The 19,809-nt window shown below is 36.5% G+C and overlaps 1 protein-coding gene across 6 annotated transcripts in view; it reads right to left on the bottom strand.

Annotated features, from left to right (window-relative positions):
- Positions 1–3,139: 3,139 nt before the first annotated feature.
- TRDN (triadin) overlaps positions 3,140–19,809 on the bottom strand; it is a 232,542-nt gene continuing 215,872 nt past the window's right edge. For all 6 annotated transcript variants that reach the window (XM_041423668.1, XM_041423670.1, XM_041423667.1 and 3 more), the window contains one exon: positions 3,140–5,579. In XM_041423668.1, coding sequence (XP_041279602.1) covers positions 4,093–5,579 — 1,487 coding nt within the window. In that variant the 3' untranslated portion in view covers positions 3,140–4,092. The remainder of the gene's footprint in view (positions 5,580–19,809) is intronic.

Consider the following 19,809-nt stretch of genomic DNA (forward strand, 5'->3'; position numbering starts at 1 on the left):
TGATGTTTATCCATCTACTGATGACAGACATCTTGGTTTATTTGGGTGCTTGCCAGAGAACAGAGAAGGAGGGAAGAGAATGCTAATTTTTTAGTGGGTCAGCAGATTCAGATGCAGAGCTTGCAGATTTATGCTGGCTAGGCCAGTTGATTTGATCAGGGAATGATATCCATCAAAGCTATTACCAAAAAAAAAAAAAAAAAAAAAAAAAAAAAAAATTTAACAAAAGCAGGCAAAGCCTGCTTGTGACTTGCAAGGGACAAGGGAAATGGCTTGAATTCCTGTTTTGAACATTAGCACTGGACATCCAAAGATAACCCTTCAGAAATACTTGCAAAATTTTGAATGCTACTGCCCCAGAGAGGAACAGAAAATGCTTGAGTGTAATAAAATCTAACTTTGTAGCAGTGACCTTATGGTTTCTTGATTTCCATTACCTCCAAATATCCAGAGCCTTGTGTCCCTTGTGCCTTGACTTTGCTCTCATCTTTTTTCACTGTTCTCCTGCTTCTCATTTCTTGTTGGGGTGAACAACTACGTGCAGATCTGATCTCTCAGAGAGAGAGGGAAGGAGTGGAAGAAGGTCCTTCTCAGGAAGGAGAGATTCCATGCTTGCACTCGCATTTGTGTCCTGAATGTCTCACTATTTATGTGTGGGATTTTCCACTCAATAGCTTTTCTCTGGGCATTTTTTTCATAAGTTAAAAATTGGTTTCATAAACCAGTTCCTAGTTTGGCTATTTTAGAAGTCTTTCTATTAAGACAAAGTTAGTTTTCAAACTTTTAAATAATTTAAGTCAGTTAATTTTAATATAAAACCCTTAATTTTTAATGTGCAAATATGTGCACATTTAATATTATCTGAGTTGTTGTCCTAGCTAAACATCTCAGTACTCCAAAATTAAAAATATTTATAGCTTTTCCAGTTCTTCATCTCCTGGAGAATAGCAGTGACGGGGCTTATTTGAATCTGTGTCTCTTGAAGGTTTTCCCAGTAGGAAAAATCTGATTTTCAAAATGAAATACAATAATGATTAGCATAGATTCATCAATGCACTACATTGAAGTGATTTTTTTAGATCTCTGCCTCATGTGAGCCTTCAGAGTTGGCAAAATTAAATTTCAAGAGTCACATATAACAGTAAATTGGCATAGATTCATCAAGGTTGATGGGAGAACAGTAACATAAACTATTACTCTAGTTGTGTTTGTGGGAAGAAAAGACAGGTCTCCATCACTGGAAACTGAAACTTATTATAATTACAGACAGCATGGGAAAAAGAGAGTACTTAATCTACAAAACTTCCTTTAGTTTGGCTGAAACAGATTTTAAAGAACTGCACTTTATTCCAGCTTGAGTTATTATACTCCATATAAAAGGCCACAGGTTAAAATATAAGCCTATTTCAGCTTTAAATTCCAGGAATTTACAAATGTGTGCTGAGGGAGTATGCTTAGGTCTCTGCAAGTCCATAGGAGTCCAGGTGCCTTGCTGCATCCACACACACAGACATTTCTTCTCATCAGTCTCTGTATGCTATTTTTTGGCAATGACTGTCAAAGTGCTGATACCTAGCTAGAGTGTAGCTCTACTAAATGTATTTTTCAAGTGATAGCTGTTTGAGCCATCAATAGGTAAGAAGTCAGACACAGTGTGAAAAGCATTCATTGCTGGCATCTTGGAAGATAGCACCTCTGTGTCATGTATTTCTGGATTTAATTATTGTTTGCTATCTTTAAAATCAACCTTTAAATTATGTAAAATTATTGGAAAAGGTCTTTCTTTGATCTCATTAAAAGTATCAAACAATTTAATTTGAATAATTTTCTGTCACTTAAAAGTTTTGGTTAAGACAATTATATGACCAAAATAAAAGAAGGGTCTGATCTAAAAATGGATACCAGAATTTTCTTAAACTGAGAGTTCCATTACAAGTTTTAAGTCCTCAGCTCCATCCTACAGCTAAGTTCTTTGCATCTTAGCTGATGATATTATTTATACAACATATCAGTATTAGAGAAAAAGTGTTAGAGAATGACTTTAACACTCTAACATATGTATTTATATAAAGAAAGGCAGAGAATTACATATTTTTGGAAGAAAAAAAATGACAATGATTGCATGTGATAAAAGACCCCTTCATAGCAGAGGTCTCAATATGAAGGGTGATAGCTGTCAAACGGGATCATAGCCAAACTTGTTAACTACTCTGTTTCTGTGGGTTTTTTAGGGAATTTGTCAACTACGTTGCAGAAATCCTTTTTACTCTGGTCTGCCAATCACTCCCGTCCATGACACAGCTGCCCACAAACAGATAAATCTGTAAAATATCCCCATGAATATGTGAATTTGTCTCCCATACCTGGATTAATTCTGAAGTATTCTTGCCCTTGATTATATTAACTTGTCATTTTCACTAATTGTAATCCATGGAAACTGTAGGACGTCAACAACATTCCTATCAGCTGAAAATGCTAAACTATTTTTTCCTTTAAATCATTAACTTTTGAGCAAATTAGAGTCATGCTGCTGGCTTTAATTTCTGGAAGCTGAAGCACCCAGATGTTTCATTTTCATGACATTTAGCATTTAATAACCTCACTGTTACTGGTACTAATTTTCTAAATGCCTTTTCGGCTTTTGTTTTGAAAATAAATACATGACAAAATGCTTTGGTGCTTCAATTTTCTCTCCTAATCTTTGGGGAAGATTCCAAAATAATTAGCTAAATGATCAATCAGTTTAAAAAAAGTGAATTCGGAGCTGGATCCAAATGTCCCTATTACATCTGCCCAGAGGCAATAAATCACTTGGCAAGGCATCAATAGAAAAAAACACTCTTGAAAATAAACTAAAAAGGAGGATGATCTGTATGATTTTAACAGTAAGGGGTTTAAAAGCTTAGAAAAATGGGTATTTTAGTTTTTATGGTCGACTTTTTTTTATATTTTTTGTGAATTTAAAAGAGCTCCTAAAGTTATGTGACTCATCACTCCAGTTCCTTGTTCCAGTTTACTAATTTGATTTATTAGAGAATGTGTCGTCATTCCAGTTGAAATGTAGGTATGGTAGTGTACCTATGTAATCACTTAAATGTGTAAAACAGCAGAACACTGCATGGACTTGCACACTCAAAAAAAGCCTTCAAGCAGTAGTGATTTATTTAGATTTTCTCAAGGCAGAGTTATACACACTCACATCAAAGCAAAGGTGACTCAGCTGTTTTGGGGAAGGTTGGCTGCATGATTTTAGCAAGAAGATGCAGATTAGAGAGGTGCATGGAAGGTTCTCATCCAGTTGTCTTCATGTTGTCTTTTCTTCACTGAAACACTTCTTCTAAGCCTTAATTTATCAATGTGGTACTCAAGACTTCTCCTTTTCATTGTTTCTTCTCTGAAGGAAAAGAAACTCCACAGGAGTTGGGTTGTATGATAAATTTGCATTATATCTTTGTCATTCAGCTGGAAAGTATGCCTGGAGTATAATGGTAGCATCTTTATTTTTCCATTTCTTTGTCAGATTCAAAACCAAGAAGACCTCCATTTTGTAATACCTCTCTTTAGAATTAAAAAAGCAGGTGAATTAAATGTTTCTGTTACTCTTTACCATAAATAACATTTTTTAGTTTGGTGATTCAGTTTCAAAAAAGATTGCTTTTTCTTCTAGGTGGAGTTTAACATGGGATTAATAGAAGAACAAATTATTTCCTGAGAAAAATTTAGCACAAAAAATGAAAAAAAAAATAGAATTATGAAAGCAAATATCAAACTTAACAGGAAAAAACTTCCTATTACCTCTGCTACTACCGAAATTCAGCAGTTTGCAGATTCAACCACCAGCCATACTATCTATTACAATTTTATTGGTGACTGAGAAAAACCCCAAAGGCGTAAACATGGGCATGCTTATTACCATTTGGTATTCTGAAAGAAAATTAATAGAACATTTCAGATAAAATCAAATCTGGGAAGAAGTTTGCCTGTTGGCAGAGTATCCTGTAGAATTCCAGAATGATAGAATGGTTAGGGTTGGAAGAGACCTTAAAGATAATCTGGTTCCAACCCTCCTTCCATGGGCAGGGACACCTTCCACTAGACCAGGTATCTTAAAGTCCCGCCCAACCTGGCCTTGAACACCTCCAGGGATGGAGAGGCCACAACCTCTCTGGGCAACCTGTTCCAGAGCCTCACCACCCTCATCGTAAAAACTTTCTCTCTAATATCCAAACTAAACCCAACCTCCTTCAGCTTAAAGCCATTCTCTCTGTCACTACATGCTGTTGTGAAATGTCCTTCTTTAGCTCTCTTGCAGGCTCCCTGTAGGTACTGGAAGATTGTTATTAGGTATCCCCGAAGCCTTCTCTTCTCCAGGCTGAAGTGCCCCATCTCTCTCAACCTATCTTCATAGGAGATGTGCTCCAGCCCTGTGCTCAACTTAATGACTCCCTTCTGGACTTGCTCCAACATGTCAACATCTTTCTTGTGCTCGGGTTCCCAGTCCTGAACACAGTACTCCAGCTGGGGTCTCACCAGAGCAGAGTACAGGGAGAGAATCACCTCCTTTGATGTGCTGGCCACGCTGCTTTTGATGCAGCCCAGGATACAGACGGCTTTTTTTACTTCTAGCACACACTGCTGAGTCATGTCAAGTCTTTCATTTACCAGCAATCCTAAGTCCTTCTCCCCAGCGCTAGCCTCTTTCCATTCTCTGCCCAGCCTAAAGTTGTTTTTGGGACTGCCCCAAACCAGGTGCAAGACCTCACACTTGGCGTTGTTCAACTTCATCAGGATGACCTGGGCCCACCTCTCAAGCCTGACAAGATCCCTCTGGGTGTTATTCCTTCCCTCCAGTGTGTTGACCGCATCACACATCTGGGTGTCATCAGTGAACTCACTGAGGGTGCACTGAAACCCACTGTCCATGTCACCAATAAAGATGTTAAAAAGCACCAGCCCAAACACTGACCCCTGGGGAACACCACTTGGCACTGCTTTCCATTTGGACATTGCACCACTGACTTCAACACTTTGAGCATGATCATCCAGCCAATTCTTTATCCACCCAGTGGCCCACTCATCAGATCCACGTCTCTCCATTTTAGAGACATAGATGTCACGTGGGACAGTGCCTTGGTTCAAGTCCAAGGAGATGATGCCTGTTGCCCTTCCCTCATCCACCACTGCCGTAACCCTGTGGTAGAAGGACAGGAAATTTGTCAGGCATGATTTGACTTTAGTGATGCCATGCTGGCTGTTACCAATCATCTCATTATTTAACTTGTGCCTTAGCAGAGTTTCCAGGATGAGCTGCTCCATGATCTTGCCAGACCCTGGGGTGAGACTGACTGACCTGTCGTACCCTGCTTCTTCCTTATCTCCCTTTTTAAAAATGGGTATTATATTTCCCCTTTTCCAGTCAGTGGGAACTCCACCAGATTGCCATGACTTCTCAAATATGTTGGGTAGTGGCATAGCCACTTCCTCAGCCAGTTCTTTCAGTACCCATGGTTGTATCTTGTCACGTCCCATGGACTTGTGCACCTTCAGCTTCCTTAAACGGTTTTGAACTCGGATTTTTCCTGCAATGGGTGGAGAAGAAAAATGGCACAACTTAGGTTATTCTTAATACAGAGCAAGAATCAAGCCAAAGGGAACACAGGGGCCACTATTTGAGTAAGAACATATTTTTCCCTTTGAGAACAAGCAACTCAGCCAAAGAAAAAGACTCAAAGTTGTAAAGAAATTTTATCTAGTGAGTGTTGGTAAAAGAGCTGTGTAATAAAAGTTGTATCTGGAAAGTGCAATTTTTACAATACTTTTCCCAAAGGAAGCATTACTGAATGAATTGCTAGGTTTTTGGACCAGCCAAAATATAATGTATTCTAAAATTTTGACTAATCTCTATCATAATAAAAGACAAAACTGAAGAAAACTCTGCTTCAGTATGAGAAGTATTTACAACAATAACGATCCCAGTTCTTGAGATGTGAGGACTTCAGAACAAATGGTTGTGTGGAGTATATATCACAAATGACATGCATACACAAAAATCCGTAAATCAAGAGAAACCCCACAAAATGTTATGTCATTTCAATGTTTAATCAAATTTCTAAGAATTCAGCATTGGGAGGAGTACTCTGTTTTGCCCATAGGTGAATAATATGACTCCTTATGTATTTGGCTAACTGGGAATTTCTGGAGAACTTCATTTAGGATAAATGGATTGTATTCAAGCTAGAGATCTAGTGACCTTTTCAGGTGTATAAATAATACATGTTTCATACTTTCAATTGTCTTTGTATTTGTTCCTTCTGGAGAACTAAAAGGTGGCAGAAATATCACCTTCTTAAGATGAATATTTAGCAAATACTACTTTTATGTGTAGTTCCTGCCTAGGAACCCTCATAAAACATTTTTCATTTCCTTTTATTTTGTCAATTACCAGACCCTCACATCTTCACTTTCAACACTACTATTCATATAATACTTTTAATTTTTTTCTTGGCTTCCAAAATCTTCAATCCCTGGAAAGAAGTGCTGCCAATGGTGTGCAGTTGAGGGCAGTCAGATGCTGACTGTTTTAAGTTCAAAGCAGCTTAAAAGACCAGTGGGAGACCAGTGTTCTCCCTAAGGGGGTAAGTCTCTCATTTCTTACTATACTGAGAGGTGGAAGAAAAGTTTTAAGATAGGAAAAGGAAAAGTGTTTCAGCTGCTCTCCTGAGTGCCTGTGTCCTAGCAGATAAAGACTTCTCTAAAACTGTGCTTACTGCACTTCTATTATGTTGTCCTAGAGTTTTTATCATGGAGAATTTGGCATCTAAACAAGACTACAGTAAGCAGTCAGTTGCTGTGTATAAAAAAAACTAGCTATGAATTTCTAGAGTTGGGGATTGGTGGGATAAATTCTTGTGGCAATGTACAATTTACATATGTTCTGTCTTGTGGTCTAAGTGGCGACCCCCAGCATGGGACAAATAGCATTTTGTTGATTTTCAGTAGGACATGTATAGGATCTCTGTAAGAACCAGCTGTGGTGGGTCAGCCTTGGTTAACAGCCAAACCTCCACCCAGCTGCTCACTCCTGCCCTCACTCAGGGAGAGAAAATAGGAAGAACAAGAAAGAATGAGGAAGCTCATGGGTTGAGCTAAGGACTGGCAGATTGTTTACTAATTACTGTTGTGAACAAGGAAGACTCAGGGAAAATAAGCTCATGAAAATGTATGGTTTCATGATGTGGATAGTGGGAAAGAGAAAGGCAAACATTAAATTAACATCTTTCCTTCTTCCTCCTTTCTCAAGCTTAAAATCACTCCTTCACACCAGTCTCTGTCAGTAATGGCTGGCCCACGGTGGTTCCTCTTCACTGCTTTATCCTTCTCAGACTTTCAGCCTGCTCTGGCATGGATGTTTCACAGGCTGTAGTGAAATATCTGCCCTGGTGTAGAGCAGCTCCTCTTCCTCCTCATCTTCTGGTCTTGGTGCTCCACCTTCTGCTTCTCACTCTTTTTGTTCCTCCTCTCTCTGTGGCACTTCCAAACCTTCCTTACAAATGCTTTCCCGGAGGCACCACCATCAGCCTCAGCTGTGCCCTGAGCTTGGTGCCCTGGAGCCATCTGGAACTGGTCGTGTCCAGCCCAGGGCTGCTCCTCACAGAGGTCACCCTGCAGCCCCCACCAGCACCTGGGCACCTGCAGTGCTGTGCTCCAGAACAGTTAATCACTAAAGAAGACCTAAGTTTTCTTATCCAGACTTTCTGAGCACCCCCTCACTGGTGCAATAGAAATGAGCCACTGAGAAAAGCTCCATTTTGTTGGAAGGTTTTAAAATGGACGAAATTGGACTCCAGCTGCGACATAGGTAGAAGTGAAACTGAACAGGGACTGAGGGCTGGGGATGGGATCTGAGGACTGCACCAGCAAGAGCCAGCAGCTCTGGGTCAGGCAGCACTGTAAAACTTATCTCACCGGTCTTGCTGGAAATTGACCACTCCTGTTGACTTCACCAGGATTTTAGCACCTCAGAAAAAATTGCTCAGGCAAACTGCTGAGTGACACACCTCACGTGGGATGGTCCACCAAACTCTGCAGGGCAAAGGACTCTTGAATCCCAGTGCAAAGCTGAACAACTACAGCTGTATCACCTCCAGGCTGCAGTCTGTTTCCCACACCAGATCATCTGCCTTAACCATTGCTGGTAGAGGCAAGCCATAGTTCCTGTGGGGTGTGTGAGTTGGGAATCTCACCATTTGTTGCACTCCGTTTCTTAGTGGACATTTTCCTAATTGTCTGAACTATAAACTTGTCATTGGAGATCACAGCTTTTTCTGTACTGGTTGTGCAGTTGTATTATATATAAATAAGCACTTTGATGAACATAAATTATTTGGTGTAGATGAAGTCCTACCTTGAATGACTGCAACAACAATTTAAATTTCCGTATGTCAGAGTGAAATCAATAAAATATGTAAAAAACCTGGCTAAGTATTGCTAAAAGCCCATTGGGAGTAAATACAATGCTGGATTAGTAATTTTTCCAGCCTAATTGCATCTTTATAATCAGAAGGTTTCTAAAGCTTGCATACGTAAACCATTGTCCTGCACTTTTAAATTCACAGAACAACATATCACAGCCACAGAAGCAGGGTTTATATTTTTTATTTTCCAAAATGTATAACAATCAGCGTAAGTTTGTGCAATATTTCAGGCTAATTTCAGTAAAACCATGCAAACCAGGAATTTTTTTAAGTTTCCAGATGAATTTTAGAGAAAAATGCTTGCCCCTCTGAGAGTGGACCTGTTTTTTCTGTTTTTCCAGGCAGTGATTTAGATTAGGAAACAAAATTAAATTATTGATTTTACTTCACTTATGCAATTATATTTACTGTTTATATTTCCAAAGCTTTCATATATCTAACATTGAAACATTCTTAATTGAAACATTATGGAAATGAGATCCAGAAAAAATTATTTTTCAGATGGGAAGGAAGGATTAAAGCTAATTATAATGAAAAAAAATTCCAAAAGAAGATGATAAAAATATAAAGGCTTATAGTATAAAATTTGTTGTCCTGATTATTTGCATTAAGTAAAATCTTGAATTAACTGATTTTTCAGAAAGTTAAAACCTCATTTTTGAGACAGTTTTCACAGTAAAAACCTAGGGCAATAACATCCATCGTAATATACAAAATCACAAATTGGGAAGGAAAAAGTTGCTGGAAATGTAAAAAGAGACACCAAAAGAAAATTGAAGATCATAATTCTACCATTAAAGATTCTCTGTTGGCAGTGCTATCTCCACAGCAGATTTCATGGGGGTCTCTGGAGACATTCACAATGAACACTCATATCTGTGGTGTGATTCTACATGGGAATAGCTACTTATAGAGCAGGACCTGTTCCTGCCTCTTTCTGGTCACCACTGCCTAAGCTGCTTGTTGCAATGACAGTTTTTGCAGCACATGACCTGTGCAATATCAGAGCACATTAAGACCAAGGATCCAGTTCACATAAGGCCATGACCAGTAATCAGAGAATACCAACTGGACCCAGAAGTGTAACAGCAAAGCTTTCTGAATTGCAGTAATCTGTCAAAGAATCAGTTGTCCAAAACTCACATGAGTCAACTATTTGATTAAAGTAAGATGGATGGGCAGGGAGAGTGTAAGAGGGAGGAGGCCAATGCTATCTTGGTCTATACTAAAAATAAAAAACTGATATACAGTTTTTGGCATGTTCAGACTTTACAAGTAGTGGGTTTGCACAAAGAGGATCATGTCGCTTCAGCAGGCAACTACATAACTAAGGTCACTGCTGTATATTTTCCAGATTAAATGCAAAAAATATAGTAAGGAAATGCAAACAAATAGCAGCTTGCAAAAATGCATTATTTACATTGCCAGACAGACTGGTGAGATGCCAGTTTTCATTCATGTAGCTTTAAATGGATCGAATGCCATCTTGTCTATTTTTAAGGGCAACAAATTATTTATTTTTTCATAAATGTACAAAAGGTTGAGGACAAGCACATCTACTTTCAGTTCTACTGTAAGCCATTTACAGCGAGGAAGTTCCTTCATTTCATCCAGTAAAATGAGATATCTAGATTATTTCATGTGTTTATGTTTCATTTCTTTTTTTCTGATTCTTTGTTTGGGTTTAGCTTTGTTTTTTGTTTTTGTTCATTGATCTGATATAGCATCAAATTCACATAATTATTGCAAATTTGGGCTGCTTTAGTTTTGTGAATGGCATCTCACATCCTAGCTTTTCATCTGGCTTAAGCTAATAGCAAATTGTTGGCTGGTATATTGTCCATTTACATGCCTTTTGCTGCAAAACAATCTGATTTAGCCACAGAAGAAAAGTAGAAGCACTGTAATTACTTAATTTGTTTCTTCAGACCTTCACATCGGTAAAACAGTGTTTTTTCTAACCTTTGCCATGTGGTTTCACTTTCTCTTTTCACTTAGGGCCTTAGGAAGAGAAGAGCCTGTATTTCACCAACAGGCAGGGCAAACAGTCCATTTAAGTTTCAGATTAAATAGAAATATTCATCATTACCATGACTTGTGGAGTCAACTTACTGATAGTGATATTGAGTTGCTCCAAGTAAGTGTGAGCTTCAGGCTACTCTGGTCAATGAGACATAAAAATAGCACCAGTCACAGAGCACATTTTCATGACTTAGTGGGGCATTTTCCTGTCAGCAATTTGATTGAACATTAAGAAGAAATGGTTTAGGATTGCAGCTAGTCTTGCAATCTTGTTGCTATAAGAGCTACATTCAACCTTTCATTCCTTAGATAAGATTAAATGGAAAACAGACTCACTTCAATGCTGAGCATGTAGGTAAAGAAAAACAAGAGCGAAAGAGGCATGAAAACACACACACATGCTCACACACACAGTCACATCAATGCCTTGTTAGCATTGCAGCCTTTCCATGAGAAACTGGGCACTTTTACATTTCTATCTTTGTTAAACACCGTTCGTTACTGCTTGTTCTGCTGCTGCCCCATGGAAGAATTTCCAGGTACATGAGTGCAAGTGGATCATGTTCCTGCAATGACAAGTACCACTGTAGCTACTGTGGACCTCAGCAGAAAAGATAAAGTGCAAAATGTCAGTGATCACAGGACTCAGTCTCTCTACTGCCCCGGTTTCCTTGTCTTTCTCTTGGAAGTCTTTGAGTGAGTCTTTTCTTCCTTGTTTGAAGGGGCATTAATAGGAAATTGCAGCCCAAATCCATTAGGTCCATTTAGGAAGACACATTGAAAGTAGCGGACAGGAGCTAGGAAAACAAGGAAGAGATGATTAATGTTTATGGTTTCCAAATTGGGGCCATGAGTCTATTCCATATTCTTTGAAAACATTTGCATGATTTCATTCCCATTAAGTCAGTACAACATCACAAATCTCTAGTGTGATCACAAGCCAGGTTTCACATATCAGCAAGATTTTAGCTAAAAAGCTCAATGAGAGTTCTTTTAGCAGAAGATGAGAAATCAGGGACAATTTCACATTTAAATACATATTTTTTCTCAGAGTTATAGTCCTACTTCTCCCAGAATACTTGTATTTTGGGATAGTTGAAAATAAGGCCCCAAAGCTCGCATATTTTCTGGTTTTATATTTCACAGTGACCTTCACATATATTGAAGAGTTCCAGAAAGACTCATATTTAATTAATATCTAACTCATATCTATTTTATTAGACTTCAGGTAAATTATCTTTTATTGTGAATAAAGGGATCATAAATGACTACTTATTTTCTGACCTTTCACAATCATGGACGTGACTTTTCTCTCTTTTAATTTTTGAGTACTATGTATGTAGTCGTACTTTCCATCATGTTTTAAAAGCTCTCAAGAACACATGCTTCAGCACAGATGGAATTGATATAATTTGCTTGAAAAGTTGAGTTTTGCACTGTGAGATTAACATGACAAGATTTTAAAAGGTAAGTATTTATCAGTTGGTGTTTGGGAAAATGACTGGGAGTATGTTGGCATCAGAAACAAGTTAGTTTTCATTCAGTTGATTGTCTGATGACTTTTTCTTTCCCTTGCTGTTCATCACATTTAAATAAAAAAAAAAAAGAAAAATTAGTTTTCCCTGTGACAGTTCTAAACTGAGATGGATTCTAGGGCTCTCTGCATTATAAACTGGGGTGCGGGCTTTATTTATTGACTTCCAAGTCCCATTAAATCGTGGAAAACAGAGCAGTGGGTCAGAAATGCTGGTATAGTCCATCCAGTTGTATCATCCTCTGTAGTTTTCTTGCCTAACTCATGCAAAGGTTAAGTCTTTTTTTGTCTAAAAACACACTTTAAAATAAAATTGGAAATTAGATCCTTCTAGATCTAATGACTTACTGTTTTTTTTACTGAGTCTTAGAGAGGATTTTTTCCTCCCTGCAAATTCTTAGTGTTTCTGTTTTTCTGTGAGATGGATCACAGCTTTTTTTAGAAAACAGAGATAAAACAACTCTCCTGATTAGAGTTCACAGCCCAAATGTGTCAGACCAAGGTTCTCCTATGAGACTTGACAAGCCATGGACTGGGTGAATGTGCTAAGTCCTCCACCACTGACCTTTCTATGAACACACTTGCGCAGAAACAGAAAGTTTGTTAGACATAATTTCAACAAATAGACTTACTCCATTCTTGAGCTAAGGTAACTTTTATGAGTAAAATTAACTAAAAACAATGCATTGCCACAAAACCCACTGTGATTAAAATAGGTATTGTCCTACCAAAATACTTAGTCAGAGATGTTTCAATCAGATCTTTTAAAAAAATCCCACAAACAAAAAATCCCCTAAAATTTAATTACAGTGGATGCAAGATTGAAAAAGACAAATTTCTTAAAGGAAGAAAAATGTCAATTACAAATTCACCTTTGACTGTTAAAAGGAGACTATTTCTGCGTATTTCTTTTACAGATACAAAAATGAAAATAAAAAAAACTCAATTACAATCTTCTTCATGAAGACTGCAAGTAGGGCACCATGCACTTTCTAGCCCAAATAAATACAAATAAATATTTTACTTGTGGGTAAAAAAATTATTATCCTCCCCTCTGTTTTACATGCTATCAGATGCAAAAATGTACCTTTTTTTTCTTCACCTGTATTTGCAAAGTTCTGTAAACGAGTAACATGCACAGCTACATACTTGCAAGTATTTTAAACATGGTTAGGTTATTTATGTATTGCAATTATAGCGTGCCTGACACCATAGTATTTTCCAGAAGTGTTACCTGATCATTATTCTAAAACTACTAGTAGAACTAGCTGCTGCAGTCTTTTATTTGAAAACTTCATGTATAACCTTTTATCAAAAACCACTAAATTCATGAAGGGGAAAAGAAAGGGCAAACTTTAAGATTTTTGCAACTCAGCCTGCAGATACAAAATAATTATGTGGCCCACAATTCTAAATTGGAAATAAAAGAGATAGAAATTAATTATTTTGAAAAATATTATCTAGGAATCCTGTTTACTTCGAATGTCTAATGCTAAATGTCACTATATAATTTTTATTTGGAATTTAATGCTTTGTTGCATTATTTCTATCTGCAGTGTTTGTGAAGTGATATCAGTTTTTTGGCTGATATGTTCTCATGTTGATTTCAATATGGTGAAGTGATATTCAAATGATTATATAGCCTACTACTTATCATCTATCTTTAGAAAACATCAGAAAAACATTGCATAAAGAGGAATCTCAGGAGAAATAGGGATAGTAGTAATGAATTTTGTTAAATTTTCCTGCTAATTGTTTTCATAAGACTAACATAATTTGTGAAACTTTCAGTGCTGAAATTGGCTGCAGGTTATATCTATCTATATCTAACCTAATCTATATCTATATATCTATATCTATATCTATATCTATCTATATCTAATCTATCTATATCTATATTATCCATATCTATCTATATCTATATCTATACCTATATCTATATCTATACCTATATCTATCTATATCTCTTTATCTATCTATCTATCTATCTATCTATCTATCTATCTATATCTAATTTTTTTTTTCATAGATCCCCAAACACCCTCAAAAGGTATATATAAATAAAATAAAACCAAAACTCTCCAAAACCCTCACCCAAGAACAGGGTGTTTTGTTAATTTCTCTGCCAGAAGAGTGAAAGCAAGATAGAATAAAAATGCATACGGGACAGGAATAAGAACAAGGAACCAAAAAAGGCAGGATATGTAAAACAGGTTTTAAGGTAAGGAGGAAAAACCAATCATGCTTCTTCCAGGATGTGTTGGTTTTGGCTGGGGTAGGTTTTGTTTCTATAGTAGGTAATACAGGACATTGTTTTGGATTCCTTCTGGAAACAGTGTTGATAATTCAGGAATGGTTTGGTTCTTGCTGTGCAGGACTAATTCAGTCAAGGCCTTTCTGCCTTTCACTCCATCCCACCCGTGTGGGGACGGTGTGTGCACAGTGGAGAGGGGACACAGCTGGGACTGCTGACCCCAACTGATCACAGGGATATTCCATATCATATGGCATCGTGCTCAGCAGATACAGCCGGGGGAAGAAAGAAGGTGAGGACAATTGCAGTGATGGCATTTGTTTTCCCAAGCAATAGTCACCCATGATGGAGCTCTATCTTCTTACTGATGGTTGAATGCCCACCTGGCTATGGAAAGGAGTGAATGAATTCCTTGCTTTGCTTTGCTTGAGCGTGTGGCTTTTTGTTTTATCTATTAAACTATCTTTATCTCAATCCATGATAGTTGGAAAAAACTTTTTCCACCAATCTACAAATATGAAAAAAGTTTGTTTTTTATAATTTTAAACTAGATTTTCCTTGGAATTTATCTGAAATATTTCATTCTGAAAAGTCCCCATTTTCTTCATTCTGAAAAGTCCCCATTTTCTTCATTCTTTTGAGGGTTAGACAAACTAAAGGCACAATGTTTAATGAATTTATCCTAATACTAAGGCAATGTTTACACCTGATTTAAAACTTAAGCAGATTCACTTGGCAAAAGATTGAACTATTTTGATGTGTTGTAGAGTATGTGTGTGATCTAGTGGCCACATTTATAGGAGTGCAAGATTTGATAAGCAAGGTGTCAGGCTTCCAAATGTAGGTAGAGAAAGATGTAATTTTCAGCTTTTGGAAATAGTCAAACTATTTAAAAATTCTTTTTTTCCCATACTATCTTTGTAGATTTTGTCTCATTAATTCTCCCAGTGCAAAACTATTCACTTATAAAAGTAAATTTCCTCATCATTCCACGATGGAATGGATCTTTTATATTTTAGCTAATTAAACATCAGAGGTTTGAAATAGACATACTGCAAGTTTCCATATTGTCTGGTATCTAATATTTGTTTTTTTTTTTTTTAATGGCCGATGAATTTCATACTTTTTTAAAACTGAATTGCCTGTCTCTATCATATTCTAACTTTTTAGGTAAAATAAAGTCAGCTGTCCATATAGTCAATATATACAGGATGAAATCATTTCAGTATTACACTTTTTATTATGGCTTCTTTACAATTTCTGTTTCATATTGCCCTACCTTAGGCTGCTTTTTCTAGCAAACCTCAGCTGCAAAACATGCAGATAAGAAATTCATTCAAAAAATAACAACATCTTTGCTACTGTGTCTGCAACAGTGTTATGATACAAAACATAGTCAAGAGAACAATTTGAATTTTGGCATGCAAATAAGAACATAAATACATCCCACACTGCCTTCGCAATTCCTACATTCAATATGAATGCAGAATATGTCTTTTAAACTGAAGAGGATTCTCACTTTGAATGTATTGTCTCATATCTTCAGAGTAAATGTTACCAAAAAGAAAAAAGGATGAACAGTAGGAGAAAAATGTGGTTTAACAGTAGACATATTAAATAGACATTGTTATCAGTTTAAGCAGAAAGAAAAAGAAAAAAGCCTTACATCTGGGCTATACTTTTGCTTAGGATGTAGTTTATGAGAATTAGTATAATTGCTTAAATTCCCCTTATGAGTGCTACTGAGGAAACAAAAAAATCAGTGCTGGAAAAGTGTCATAATGCTTTTTTAAGACATTAGAACTGAAGATCTTATATGAGGATATCTGGTACCTGAGATGAATTAATTTTTAACAGGCTGGAGGAAGGAATATTCAGGAACTGTCTCAAAAAAAAAAAAAAAAAAAAAAAAAAAAGTATTTTTGCCAGGAGAGAAATCAATCAAGATGAGTTCCAGAAAGAAAATAAACAAACAGAACCCCCTGGATTCAAAGATTGTGTAAAGTTGTTTAGGGCTTATATAGTGGAAATGCTAAGTACCTTCCACAGTTACTCAATAAAGTGTACAAATGGAGCTTATTTGTGCTCTGGATCTCTAAGTGATGTGCATGTCACACAGAGGGCTGGGTTCAAGAAATGTGAGGAATATTGCAAGAGTACTGTCCTGGTGTTTTCAGTTCTTTAGCAGAAAGGAGGAAAGCATCCTCTAATAAAATTTAAGAAACCTAAAGAGTACAAAGGTCTTCCTGTTCATGTATTACAATGATTAAAGTCTCCTTTCTATAAGGAGACACCTGTTTTTAATGCAAGTCACCAAATTAAATATTCATTAAACAGAAAACTCTTTTAGGCAAGAACAGTTTGGTTATTAAGGGAAAATTACAGAGAGTGTGTGACAATTGTTTTCTAGCTTGAATCCAATTTCTTCACTCAGGGGTTGTCTTAATAGAAATAAACAATTCAAAAAAACACAAAAATTCAGACAATCATAGCATTAGAAACTACTATTTGGTAAGCAATTACAAATAAAAGAAAAACTTTAACAACTACACTCATTTACTTGTGACTGCTTCTCAGGAATGCACGTGAAGTGCAAACAAATTTCAGCAATCAAAACTGAACCACACAAGAGCAAAAAATCTTGTTCCAGCAACTTGGTAACCAAAAACTTTTTCACTTACTAAAGGGTCAGGAGTAGAAGCAAGTACTTCCCCCTTTTTCCCCTTTTCCTGTCAGTCAATTTCAGCCCTGTTAAGTAATATTTTGGTAATATTGCAGCATGACAAAGTGACCATACAAAGCACAGGGCAGATGGGGAAGGGAAATAACGTGGAATCTTTTATAATTATCACGATTTTTGGCCTTCACACTTGCTAAAAAGAAGAAAGTAAGTTTGTGCTCAGTGGCCCTGTGCAACTTTTAATTATGTCTTTATTTAATCACATTAAATTACATCTTATTTCTTCAATAGAAAAGCTGAATGCTGAGGGCCTCTGCAGGAGACCAAATACTGTTTTCTTAAGTTCACAACATGGCCCATAGATACCTGCTATTTAAAACAACATATTTATTGGTTTGGGTCAAATATTTGGGTCAAAAATGATATCATTTATTTTTCAATAAATTCTTTTCAACTCCTTTCTTATTGGTCATGCTATACAGTAATACTGCCATCATTCTCAGAAATTACAATGTTTAATGGGAAGAAGGATGGGAAAAAGAAGAGGAGAAAACATTTATATGTCCATTACAAATATACAAGAAATACCACTACCACTTTAAGTCAGTTCTATATATCTAAAAACATCCTCTTCAAATGACATTTTTCTAACATTGCATAGACAGGAAAAATAAAGCAATTATACCATGAGGACACTTCTTTTGTGTCTTATTTTGTGCCTTGAATAACAAAAGGAAATGAAGAATATTTGGAAAGTAGCTCCCAAAGCTACTTTCAAAGTGTCTGTGATGCAATCCAATTAATTGCATATCTTTGCAAAGACTGTCCAAGTTTTCATATCCATTTTATCAAGGGGTCTGTCAGATAATGAGTTATTTAATGAAAAAGGGCTAAAGATGTTTGAGGAGCAGAATTAAATGTTAGCAATAACATTGTTATTATAGCCCTGAGAATTCAGATTCACCTTAACAGCTCTTTTTCAGGCATTTGGGGGACTTCTCCAGCAAGGTCTGGAGAAGGTAAAATAGATTTATTCTATAGGAGTTAATACGCCTTTTCTCACAAATAATGCTCAACAGTGAGAAAAAAAAGCCCAAAAGATTGCTTCATATGAGTGTCTGTGCACCCAAATTTTGCTAAACACACAAAAGAAATCAGCCTTTACCAGTGTTTCAATGTGGAAAATAATATTACCAGTACAAAGTCAGTAGTACATGTCTCTAATAACACTTTCTTAATATAAAATATGATGAAAATGTATCTAATCAATAGCACTAGAGGGGCACTCTCATTATAGTTAATGTCATTAGAGGGGAAAATATCACCCCAGTAAAAATATATATAAATTAAAGGAACAGAACAAGTTATGATCTGTCACTTGTCAGTCAGTGCTCTTTTCGAAACATAACAACAAAGTTCAATGAATGTGATCTTTATTCTAAGAAAACCAATTTTGCAATAGAAGGTGAAATGTATTATTTCTGTCTCTTAGCTTGAGTGTGATAGAATACATCTAACAACCATTTAAGAAAAAATTTCATTTAAGGAAAAGGCTCTCGTCTTTTCTAGTAAGAAGGCTAAATGGAATTATATATTTATGGAATATTGTCACATTCCATGTTATGCTCACTGCACACAAACCACGTAATTCTCCCGTAAATGTGTGGATATCTCCAAAGTGACATTCCCCCAAGAGTCATTAAAAAAATTATTTTTGTTAGACAGTAAAACCATGCAAGATGTAACAGTGCAACACATATGTTGTAATGCAGACATTTCCAACAAAGCATAGCAATAATCAGAGCGCACAGGCTTTACAATTTTGCTAGCATTGAGTTTTCAAAGGAGTCCAGTACTGGCATGATTTGTTTTATTACTGAAACTTAGGAGCAAATGGATGAATCATTCAAAAAATTATATCTAAGAGGGGCCAGAAGTTATTGAATTTTTTCACAGTGCAATAGTAATAGTAATAATACAGTGGTTTTGATGGGCAGCAAAATCAAATTGGATTCTCTTGCTCAATAAACACTGACAGTGTCATGGTAGGACACACTGTGTGCTGGACATGACATTTAGATGTGTTGACATGACATTGTCTCTGTCAGCTTATTCTTATGTCCAGTACATTCAACTAATATAATTTCACCATATCACAAGAAAATAATTGTTTTAAAATTACTGTCATTCACACTTAAAGATTGGTTTAAATTTTATATACAAACATATTTATGTACACAAAAAAGGATAAAACCAAAGAAGGAATAAACAATCAGGGATCTTACATTAATAAGAATGGATACCAAGTAACTGAAGGTTAATACCATATATTTATTTCACTGTAAAGGCATGGGATAGAGAAAGGAGGGGAGGAGAGGAGAAGAGAAGGGAGAGGTGGAAACAGTGTATGATAAGGCAGTCAAGCAGCTATTGAAAGGGAAGTTCGTGTTTGAATGATGCAAGTGATTTCTCCATTTCAATTATCATTCTAACTGAAATCTTTATTAAATAAAAGTTTAGGGTATTTTTGGATTTTGTGTAGTGTTATATTCAAACTCTTGTTTTCCTCAATAACAATTCCTCTGCTGGGAACAGCAGGACTTCTTTTATGACAATAAAAACTCAGTAAAGAGACAGTGTTGAACTGTCTGACAAAATTAAACTGCTGGCAAACCCTGGTAGAACCAAATTCACCCTGCTTAGCAACAGCCACTGGAGGCACTACCTTCTGGATTTAGCTCTAGCCATGTGACATAAAGCTGGGAGGCAATTCAGATTCTGAAGAGATGAGCAAGCCATTGGAGAAGTTCCTCTCTGATTTATCATGGAGGAAATATGTCCTTTC

This window comes from Onychostruthus taczanowskii, unplaced genomic scaffold (genome assembly GCF_017590055.1).
Source record: "Onychostruthus taczanowskii isolate IOZ18803 unplaced genomic scaffold, ASM1759005v1 scaffold8, whole genome shotgun sequence".
In the NCBI taxonomy this organism is placed as follows: domain Eukaryota; kingdom Metazoa; phylum Chordata; class Aves; order Passeriformes; family Passeridae; genus Onychostruthus; species Onychostruthus taczanowskii.